We start from the raw sequence: 11429 nt of genomic DNA, 5'->3' as shown, positions 1-11429 counted from the left end.
TTTGGCGACTGAGCGCCAACATTTTCAGACATGTTTGACAAATCGGTGCGGTGTCAGTCGCCCACAAAAAGTGCCTTTGCACACCGGATGACCTCTTTTTACCCTTCTGCTATCAGACTCTTAAACGGCTGCTGATCGAACAATCCACCACAGACACAATCAGCCCGCTACAGACACTTTAAACTGGACCATACTTGGACCATTCTTGCACTACAGTCACTTTCAACTGTGTTAATCTTGTATTTTTATCCTTTTGATATTCAAAATATTCTTTTTTGTATACATGTACATAGTTTCTTAGTTTCTATCTTTTTACGCTGGCAACTGTGTGGACAGCAGAGAGAAAATTTTACTGTGCAGGGAATCCTGGTTCTTTACTGTGCACATGACAATCAACACTTTGAATCTTGAATAGCACATGTTTTTTAAGTGATCACAAAATATTGATTTCTCAATATTGGTGGGGACACGTCCACTCGGTCAAAACTATTCCCTCGGTTTAGCGACGCTCATCAAACAGCTGTATTGAACACCCAATAGCCGAAAAGGCTTACGGGGAAGAAGTGCGCTCCATGAATGTTTTCATGAAATGCACAGCCATCCTTGCAAAAAAGGGCCAGGGTTCTGCACTTTTTTGGCAAGTAAATGCCTGGATCTTTAAATATAGACACCTGACAGTTGAACAGCTGACTCTGTACATCAAGCAAAAAAGGAGAAAATGGTCAAAGTTTAGAAAGACACCATCAGCTCCTCAGATGAAAACAAAGTTAATGTTACACAGTGGTATACGTAACGCTGTTTTAGTATTTTAGGGAAGTGCTGGTTTGTCCAACCTTAAATATAGAGTTCTGACAAAAGTAAAAGGTTAACAGAAGCAAACTTATTGTCTTTATAACGTATTCAATAATTCTACTTTTGAGTAACACAACATCCCACTCTACATTCAACTATATACTGAGTAGTGATCCATCCATCCATTATCTGCACCGCTTATCCTCAGTACGGTCGTGGGGGTGCTGGAGCCCATCCCAGATATATTCAGGCAGTGAGCAGGGGACAGCTTCACTGGTTGCCAGCCAGTTGCAGGGCACACAGGGGCAGACAATTCGCTCGCTCATTCACACCTAGGGACAATTTGGACCGGCCAATTTACCTGAAATGCATGTTTTTGGAATGTAGGGGGGAAACCAGAGTGTCCGTAGGAAACCCACGCAAGCACGGGGAGAACATGCAAACTCCACACAGGAAATTCGATCTCATGACCTCAGAACTGTGTCGCACACGCGCTAACCACTGCGCCGCTGTGTTGCCCGTGTAGTGCTCCTATTTGCATCATCTTGCAATGTATCCCAGGAATCTTTAATTCAACAATTAAAACGATCTGATCACAACTGTTTCATGTCTACACAGTTTTGTTATGTTAGTGTTTGTATTGTTACAAAACAAGCACAGTACAGCTTATTTGCTTTATCATTTATTTCTCTTCCAGCACAACTGCATAAAAGTATATAACATCAACAATATACAGATAAAACATAGACAACAGAAATAAGGCCGTATAAAATCAATACATTGAACAGCAACTATATATAAAGCAATGGCATTTAAGTCATAATCATGTAAAGTTTTCAGTGCTCAACTCATATTTACAATTATCTTTCTGGAATGCTTCAATGTAATATAAAAAAATGTGATCCAATATAATAAAACTCTTTGGACTAATGTTTGGGTGATCAAAGAGCACTAAGAATAATTGCCTTGAGGAACTGTTTTGGGTGATGATGTTGGAAATCTGGATAGACAACACAGGTAAAAAAAAATGCCAATTGCGCCTTCTGATCATGGTGTGCAGATTAGTTTTGATTTGTGTACGCTTCTATCACTTTGGCACATCACATTGCCAACATTCGACACAGTTTTGCATTTGTTACAATACATAACCGCTATTCAAAAGAAACGTTGGGGCTTTGCAGCGACACTCCATTGTCAAACGTTCACGATCACAACCACAACATCGACTGGTTGCCGCAAACAACACAAATTAAACTGCACCGTATGAACAGACAGCTACTCAAACACAGTCCATGTTTTTTCTTCAAAAATTAACAGCAATAGGGTTTTCTGTATCTCGCGATAACTGGCATGAAACACTTCCATTTCCCTTCTTTTTGCATAACAAAATAAAATTCCACTGTAGCAACGGGAAAGGTCATCATTAAACTCTTGGTGTCTTGACCAGTCACAAGCCAACTCCTGACTCAATGCTGCCTTTAAAGTTCAGGCCAAGGCTGGCTTTATCTAGAAACCTTGATTGTGGGATTATAATCCAGTGCATACCACAGCTGGGCTGTGGCGCAGTTTTAGTAATCTGCGTGGGTGTTGTCCTTCTGTTAGTCTTTCTTGCTCACCAAAATCTCTCTGAAATCACGTCCCTGGGATTAGCAGTCCACCATTTTCAGTCACGCTATGACACAACTGAACTTTTCACAGGAAAAAGACAACATTCCAAGAAAAAATATAATCTTACTAGTTCCTATCCACTGGGTTTCAAATGGAACAACTTTCACATGAACATAAAGCCTTGATTTTGTGTGTAATTTGAATGAAAAAACATTTCCTTCTCTCACTATTTGGCAAGGTTTTAGCACAAGTTCAAATCAAAAATCAATATGACAAAAAACACAAATCAAACAATGATGGCACTTGGTAGCTCCAGCTCAATATATCATACCAAGCTATCTTGCAGCTTCGGCTGTGTTTTTTTTAAAGTGCATGATCAGGATTCCATAATTAGTTGTACAAACAATTCAAATCAAATTGTGAACAAGGACTGTAGGTTCCAATTGCCATGTGATGTTAATAGCAAAAGTGACAACTTTCCCAGCTAATAAATGAGGAAATACCCCTGCTCTCTCATCAACTAGGGTATATATACATTTCTCAATCCTCTCCATCACCATTTCATAAACCATGAATGTTTCTCAATACAAATACGATAAAACTGAGTTGTCTGTCATGGCTTCTGAAATAAGGGCAACACAGAAATCTCATAATCAGAACTCATCGTCAGAGCTGAGCAGCAGCGTTTTTTCGTTGTCCCCTCGAGTGCTGAGGTTACTGTGGCTGCGAGAGAGAGCCGGCCCACCGGCCCGCTCAAGGGTAGATTGCTGCGTATACTGCTGATAAGCTGGCGAGAAGTTATGGATGGCGTCTTGCACCATGTCCCCTGGATTCATAGTCTCCTTCAAGCTGCTGGAGATGCTTTTCATTGGTGCACAACGTCCTGGAGGTGGGAAAGTGTAATAGAAAATTGCCATTTAAATGAGCATCTTAAAATCAGGGGGAATACCGTAAATTCCGGACTATAAGCCGCTACTTTTTTCCCAAACGTTCAACCCTGCGGCTTATTCAGTGATGCGGCCAATTTATGTAACTTTTCTAATGGCCGCCAGCGGCGCCCGAGTACAAAAGGTAAGATTTAGACCGCTGGAATATATGCGCCGAGGAAGACTGCAACTTCTTAGCTTGTGCACAAAAATAAATTAGCGTCAACTTACCTTCATCATGCATATTGCAAAAAGAAAGGCACATTGCGCAGCTTTCAAGCTAAAAGCAATCGAGCAATCCGATAAAGAAGGAAACAGAGCTATTGCACATGAACTTTACTTTGCGAGCGTGTTGCTAGCGTGTTTTGGATTGAGGGAGCGTGGGACGACGTCTATATGACAAAGTTTCTTTCCGATACTGAGGAAGACTACTTTGATGGCGTCAATTATAAGGAGGAAAATGAGAATGGTTTTCTGTGATTTTTACAAGCATGGTATATTTTTTTAACAGACCTGTTCACTGTATTGCAAGCGTGTTGCTAGTAGCGTGTTGCTACCTGTCACAGTCACGGTTTGGGATGAAAGTTATATTATTATTATTAAAGCTTTGAAAACTCTCTCGGTGTACCGTCTTTCTTTGTAAATATGTGTAACCATGTATATTATGTATTTGCAACTGTATATTTTTGTAATGTATTTATTTTAGAAACTTATTCTGATATGTTTTGCACGAGCAAATGAGAAAGATGGGGCGGGGCAAACGCGGGCTGACAGGAAGTGGAGTAAAAGTGAGACGTGTTTTTGGACGCAGCGGACAATAGTAGATATATATTTTTCCCACCCTTACCTTTGGAAATATAGACTTTTTTTCCTTGGATTACTTTCAACGGGACCCGGACTCTGCAGGTCTGCATCAAACCTTAAGTACCGGTATCATTTTCCGATCTATTTGCCAGCTGTGGTTTTTGGACTGTGTACTTTATATTCAGTTACAATCGCGGGACTTAAAGTCAGGTTTGGGTTACTTTTGTGATTGTATTACATGTTTTAATGTGGGCGCATGCGGCTTATATACAGGTGCGGCTCGTGTAAGTACAAAAGCGGTTATCCTCTTAAAATGTGGTGGGTGCGGCTTGAAGCCCTTTGAGACTCTTCGTGATTTAGGGCTATACAAATAAAAATGACTTGACTTGACTTGACTTATCAGGTGCGCTCTATAGTCCGGAATTTACGGTAATAGGGATATAGAGTGAAATATTTTCTGACTTTTCTGTATGATATGGTACTACAAATCTGTGCTTTGACAAAAATAGGGCAATGGATGTCTTACACAAACATGGTACAAAAAAGACATATGACCGTGCGACACATTTAACATGGTTGGGTGGGAAAACATTTTTATATAAAGTAAGGGTTATAAATTGTAGTGAAAGGTTAATCCTTGATATCCCTAAACTATTGGATAATGGGAACAGATTGTGAACTGCAGGAATAAAAAAATATATAATTAACACCAGTCAACTTCAGATGAAGCAAAATGTATCTTTTGTTAAACATTACACAACAAAGAAGAATAGATCATAAACACTATAAATGCTAAGATCACACCTACCGTACTGTCCATAGATTGGAAATGAGCCTTTAAGTGCAGCATAGCAAAAAGGACAAAAGAAGAAAGGGAAATATTGCTTTCAGAAAAGTAACAGACAGCCCAAAGCAAGAATAAGGGAAAAAAGTAAAAAGTAAAGTACACTCAAAGGAGCTGGAAATACCAAATTGTAAGCACAAAACAGGCTTACCATATGAATCCAGCCTTTTGTCCATGTAAACCTTATAGGTAAAGGCATGACGCAGAGCAACAGCAGCAAAGAACATCTCAATGCAGATGATGAAGTTCTGGTAACCAGCAGCAACAGTTCCCTCACCCACGGAAAATTCCGCAGAGTTGATTTGAGGAATGGCGCCACACTTTTCAAGGATGGCCAACAGCATACCTGGAATGTTCAGAGAAAAAAAGACACGCTTTCTGTCAGACATCTGTTCATTTATAAAACTCTCAAGGAGCTGCTGTCTCAAGCCCATACACTTGGACTCAAATAATGTGACAAAGGCGACTCTGCTCCTGATGTCAGTGGACTAGGCCACATCCCTTTAGGACATAGTCCTTCAAATTTGGGGAGGAAATTTGTCAGTAACTTATATTAAGAGTTTGGTTGTGGAGCAAACTAGTAATTCAAGCTACCGTTTTACATAATTAGTCAACAGTAGCAAGTAACATGACATGATGACCCAAGTATAACATACCGATTCAATTGTGGTTTTCCTACCTTGCCAAAAGGACAGGAAGATGACAGACTTGACCATGAAAAATTTGAGCACGGGGCTATAGGGAACAAGTAGCTCTCTCGTGGCAAAGTAGAAGAGGAAGAGAGCATACAGCGAAAGGCTCACTGAGATGTTGTAGATGATGGTCACGTACAAATAGCCACTCGCCACACTAAAGGAAAAGCAAATTTGATGCATTCAAAAGCTGATGAAATAATCTTATTCATTCCCTATTATTCCTTTGAAATTACGCCTTTAATCTGCCCCACAGGGCACAATAAAGAACATATTCATCGACATGTATAACAAAGTGAAAATGGAGATTTGAATTGATTAAACAGGAAGTGTATTTTCAATATCTTGTTCGAAACAACAAGCGTAATTACTGGTACCAATAGCTAGCCTGTTATAGCCGTGAATGACCATTTGAAGCAAATTTGAATCTTACTTGAAGTCGCCATCTTTGTACTTTCCAAAGGCCTGCAAGATAACAGTGATGACTGCCATTAGTGGTTTGACCACACAGAACTGCAGTGTGGCCTACAGAAGACAGGGAGTCACAGCAAAGTTGATTTCATTAGAAAGAAGGAAAAGCAATGCCATTTATTTCACGGGGACACTGATTAGATGATAATGCATTAATACCTGTTTGCAGAACCTGAGGAAGCCAATCGAGTAGGTCTTACCCCACAAGCAACATGTCCCATACACACAACTTGACCTGAATTGAAAGGCAAGATCAGATAAGTCAATTACACTGCCACAGAAACATATTGCGGGTGTAAGCTCTAAAATAGTCCAAAATATACGTTTGTAAATTCTAACTGTTACTGACTATTCTATAGCATTGAATATGTCTTGCTCTTGTTGACCATGAAATGTTAAGAGTAATAAAATACTATGGAAGCAAAAAAACAAGAATTAGAGTGAAGTAATTATTTGTAAATATAGTGCAGGCATTGTTCACTTGTTCGACGAGAATGGGAAGGAGTACAATAAATTGTTTAGTCCTAACCCTAATGTACATAAATTTACACTAAAACAATAGTTCATATTAAATAACATTTTCCTGAAAAGTACAAGGTTGAAGCTCAGCGATAAGACTTACTCGATTAGTTTTCCTCTGATTTCAGCCATAATAGCACTCTCACCTCCCAGATATTCATAACACAAGCTGAGGAAGTTGTAGATAACAAAAGCTGAGGAGAGCACAAAATAATTCACAACTTTACAAGAGATGATAAATTGAAATTCAATATTTATACTTTTGATTGGAGTGATTTTTTCCATACAAAACAAGTGCCTTTCTCCAACCATTAAATAATATGCTCATAACTTTTGCATCAGATTCAGTGTATCTGCTCAGGTTTATGTGATTGCTAGGAAACAGGTATGCCCTTTCCTGTAAACCTAGAAAGGCCACTGCCAAAATAACAAACAAAAACTCTACAAAAAGACTGTGCAGTGAAAACTATCATTGGGATATCACAAAACATTCTGTGGTGGCAACATTTGTTCATCTTTGTGGCCTGACGTCATGTTATCTAGTCTGATAGCAGAATGAAGCTGTTTAATCGCTCGACTAACATTACTTTGACCACTCACCTTCGTAGCAATCTCTGACTGTATCAAAGTACACGTAGTACTCCTCATTGGTAAAGAACAGAAGGCTGAGCCAGGAGTCAAAGGCATAGATAGGGACAATGAAGAGAATCCTCACTATGTGCCTCTGTTCATTAGGGGAGCTGTAGTAACGTAGGTGCATGTAAATCTGAAGAGACAGTGATAAAAACATTATTAATTACATAAATGCAAGTCATTATGGACATGTGTGTTATTCTTGGCTATGTATTTTTGCATATAGTTGAATTAGTTAAAGACTAATCAAAGCTAACAATAAAAACCTCTGAAAATGCCTAGCACAAAGTAAGCATAAGGTAGTTTCAGTCATATAGAAATTTTTGAAACTTTAGTTTGTTTACATGCCGTAAAAAACAAGTTATCGGAAGCAAAACTTTAAGTTGGTCTCTTAATTTTGTGAAAATGATTAAAAAAAACACTGCACATTGTTGTGCATGCTCAGAGTGCTTCTGCTCACATCTGTGGCATTTGCTTGGGCAAAATTCTATAATATTTCAATTTATTTAGGGAAATTAACTTTCATGGACTGTACCAGGGGTACGGTCAGTGCTGTCGCAGCAGAGCTTGCACCAAATGAACTATTTACAGCACCTGGTATTCCCAGGCGGTCCGCCATCCGAGTACTAACCAGGCCCGAACCTGCTTAGCTTCCTCAGGTCTGGCGTTCTCAGAGCTGACATAGCCGTAAAGAGGTCAAAGATTAAAGCAAACAATGAATACCCTATATTCCACACTTTAAGGCCCACTAGATTATAAGGCACACATCCCCAAACATAGTCTTATGTTGTATATTTTTCAACATTTCAAGGCGCACTGGACTATGAGGCACATATAATTAAAACCACAGTAATGTGTGTGATGAGTTTATTTTCCCAGGAGTTTAGGCTTTCCATTGATATGTGGCATGACCGATTTCAGTGACTAGGGACGTCATACAGACACGTATTGGTTTATCAAAAGTCTGGCGGGCCATCGGAACATTAAGGGGTTAAGGTACCGCATATTATTAAAACTTTGTGTACAGTATTTATTTGTAAATATCTCATGTTTCAATGTAGAAAAAAATGTGGCTTATGATCAGGTGCGGCTTATGTATGTACAAAATGTTTTGTTCCTTCAAAAATGTACTGGATGCAGCTTATAATCGGGTGCGCTCTGTAGTCCGAATTTTACTGTATTTTCCGAGGTACAATATTGGAGCAATGATGATGTGAAAATTGGGCATGTGCAGAGTGGATTTATGTGTTTGAGTGTAACTATGCTCGCCTATGTGAGGAAGGGGGGTTGTGTTGGGTAACTGATACTTGTCTTTCATCAATTCTTTTCAAATAGGTAGACAGCAGGAAGAACTTTTCAGTCTATGCCATTAGTCTCCTTTGCAAACTGCACAATGGTTTGCCTATCATCTTTCACATACGGTAAACAAACATATACCACTGGTTTTGTAAAATGATAATAGACCTCAGTAACCTTACAGGCTGATGGCTGGAGGAGCTTGCTAAAGACACACACCTACTCAATAGTGGTGCAACGGCTCATCACTGATCCATTTACATCAATGTCTAGGGTTTGAAACACACATGAAATCGGTTTAAGAAAGAAAAGAACAATATCTATGGCGCTCGGATCATTTTGACTTCCCTGTCAAATATGGAAAGAAGTTAAGCCTCTTTTCCACAATACCGGTTTGTGCGCCACCTTGCCACACTGATAGGTCGGCCAGAATGGTGGTAACATAACATTCAAGGATGAAGTAAGACATACTAGATCAAAATTAGAGGCAAAAAAATTGTATCATCAAGAGTCAAAAGTGATAAATACTTAAGTGAATATGTTATGCTCCATCTGGATCTACGTATTGCTGCTACTTCGAATTATTTATCAAAACAGTGTTTGAGAGAGCCTACCAAAAAGGACTACCAAGTGGTAATAGCGAATGGAGTATTTTAACCGAAGTTTTGACTTCCTCACTGCTGCGTCACGGGTTTGATTCCTGTTGCATACAATTCTACGCGATTTTTGCGACGTATACTTACAGAACAACTTCTGTAAGTATAAGTTGTTGTGTTTTTTTTATCCAGAATTCAGATTTTTAGAAAGTGATAGGGCTAAATGTATATGCAATAGAATATTACGGAATAGATAAAAATAGTTAGGAAATACGACGGCAAAATGGAGAGTGTAGGAAGAGTACGGTAATCACTTACCTGGTGACATGTGATGAGTAGTGCTGTCCAAACAAAAAAACCTGATATGGTCTGGGCAGTAGAAGTCATGAGAAATATAGGCTGCTCCGGAGTGACCATTGGAGTTTCTGGCACGGTGTGGTTTGACTCCTGAGGAGGCATGGTGGCAGGGGCCATGGGTGCAAGGCGTGCTAAAGAGTTGTTTGTCAACCTCTCTGACAAAGCTATATCTCGTTTCCAAAACCGGTCCATCTGTTTGAAGAAAGAAGGCAAAGAGGGTATTTTAGGCTAATCGATCGAGGGAAACCCTGATTTTTTTGTAATAAAGGCACGCCGTCCCAAAAATATTTACAAATGCGACAACTGCTCTGAAGTACTATGAGTGATTAACCATTGTTTTTATTTGACATTTAAGATAGACGTCACGTTAATATTACTTTCCATCCATTATGACATTTACTATTACCACTAAAATTAAGGTCAGACCCAAAATACAAAGATAAAACAATGGCTGAATAAAATAGATTACACGAAGGAAACTGTGACAAAACCAATTTTTATAGAAAGAAAAAAAAAATCAGGGATGCTGTGTTGCCCCACCCTCATCCATGAAAAAAAACAAACATGAGTTAAGAAGGTCGGCAGATAATGTGTTACAATATGACTCATGCAACATATGGAATACAGTACATTGGAATTATCCATGTTACCTAATCATTATAAGAAATCAGGAAACCAGCTCGGATTATTAAACTTGCATCTTTTTATTGAATGAGAATGTGTATGATCTAGAACTGAAAATAAAATAATACAAACACGTCATTAATTTCTTGCTATTTGAATCGTTAATCGTATCCAATATTACTGAGGGACAACTGTATAAAACACAGATATTGGTGTTTACACTTAAGTGCTCGTACGTGAATAGGTTTGTTAATAAAAGGGGTGTATTCTAAAAGACCCCGAAAACAAAGACATGATAAAATAAGATTAAGATTAATCGTGATGGAGGTTTTACAATTACCAGTATTACTAGTAATATACAGGTTGACAGATAAGCATGTTTAAATATTGTATGAAAGATTTTAATTACAACAACGTGAGAAAAAAATACCCCAAAACATCCAGCACAATTTAACAAGCAAATCAAAAGAAAAAGTTACTGGTTGAATGTCAACAAAGCATGAAATGTTCAAAATGTTCCACAATGGGGAATAATGTTTATTTGAATAGCCTAACTCAACACAGTAAAAGTTTGCATCTCTCTCGTAATTTGCCGACCCAAATAATGTAACAATGTATACGTTTAGAAACTTACATATTGTATTTGAGTGATTCAGTCCCATCATGGCAACAAACAAGTATTATTCATATTGTACATACCTCCTCTGCTGTTCTACAGTTAGCGGAACCGCTTGGTATCCAAACATCAATTTAGCTCATCTCTAGTAGGTTAGGGCTGTTTTTATTGATAATTGACAGAGACATGCCCTGACGATATTCGAATAAAGTGCTGCTCAACGACAAAAAGCTAGCAAATATTACAAAATTTGCTACGCTCGATTAGCTTGCCTCCGGAGTCCTGTTCGCTCGTTTTTCCCCCCAAATGCAAATTCAGGTGGAGGGGGATATACGCAAAGTCGATTTGAAAAGCCCTACACGGAGAGAAGAAATAACACTACAGTCTCGTTAATTTCCTTTAAAAGACAATTACGACTGTGCCGTTGGAACCTGTCAATCACCATAACCCACGGCTATATGGCAAACATACGTCATGATTGCACATGCGCAGTGTTTCTTTCACGCGTAATACTGTGGGGGCAAGTCAACTCGGCCTATTTTTTTCTTTTAAATTGAGCTCACATTATACATTACCGTAATATTAGTGTCAAAATATTGAGCATTAAAAAGGTATATGCGTACACACGCAGTTTTGGATAAATATCCTAAT

The 11429-nt window shown here is 38.7% G+C and overlaps 1 protein-coding gene across 3 annotated transcripts; it reads right to left on the bottom strand.

Moving 5' to 3' along the window:
- Positions 1–1458: 1458 nt before the first annotated feature.
- LOC148373480 (transmembrane protein 184B-like) lies at positions 1459–11260 on the bottom strand. 3 transcript variants are annotated; one of them, XM_088325954.1, is made up of 10 exons: positions 10862–11260; positions 9500–9730; positions 7257–7422; positions 6760–6850; positions 6297–6372; positions 6100–6191; positions 5654–5823; positions 5126–5320; positions 4939–4965; positions 1459–3283 (listed from the first exon to the last, which is right to left on the bottom strand). In XM_088325954.1, exons 2-10 carry the CDS (start codon positions 9728–9730, stop codon positions 3054–3056), a joined length of 1278 nt encoding a protein of 425 aa, XP_088182080.1. In that variant the 5' UTR covers positions 10862–11260; the 3' UTR covers positions 1459–3053. The 3 variants fall into 3 exon arrangements, with proteins under 3 accessions (XP_088182080.1, XP_088182082.1, XP_088182081.1); XM_088325956.1 differs by having other exon boundaries at positions 6100–6131; XM_088325955.1 differs by lacking the exon at positions 4939–4965.
- Between the last annotated feature and the right edge of the window lie 169 nt (positions 11261–11429).

The sequence above is a fragment of the Urocampus carinirostris genome, chromosome 1, assembly GCF_059441175.1.
Source record: "Urocampus carinirostris isolate Australia breed hairy pipefish chromosome 1, RoL_Ucar_1.0, whole genome shotgun sequence".
Classification (NCBI taxonomy): domain Eukaryota; kingdom Metazoa; phylum Chordata; class Actinopteri; order Syngnathiformes; family Syngnathidae; genus Urocampus; species Urocampus carinirostris.
This window is presented reverse-complemented; position numbering and strand designations above follow the sequence as displayed.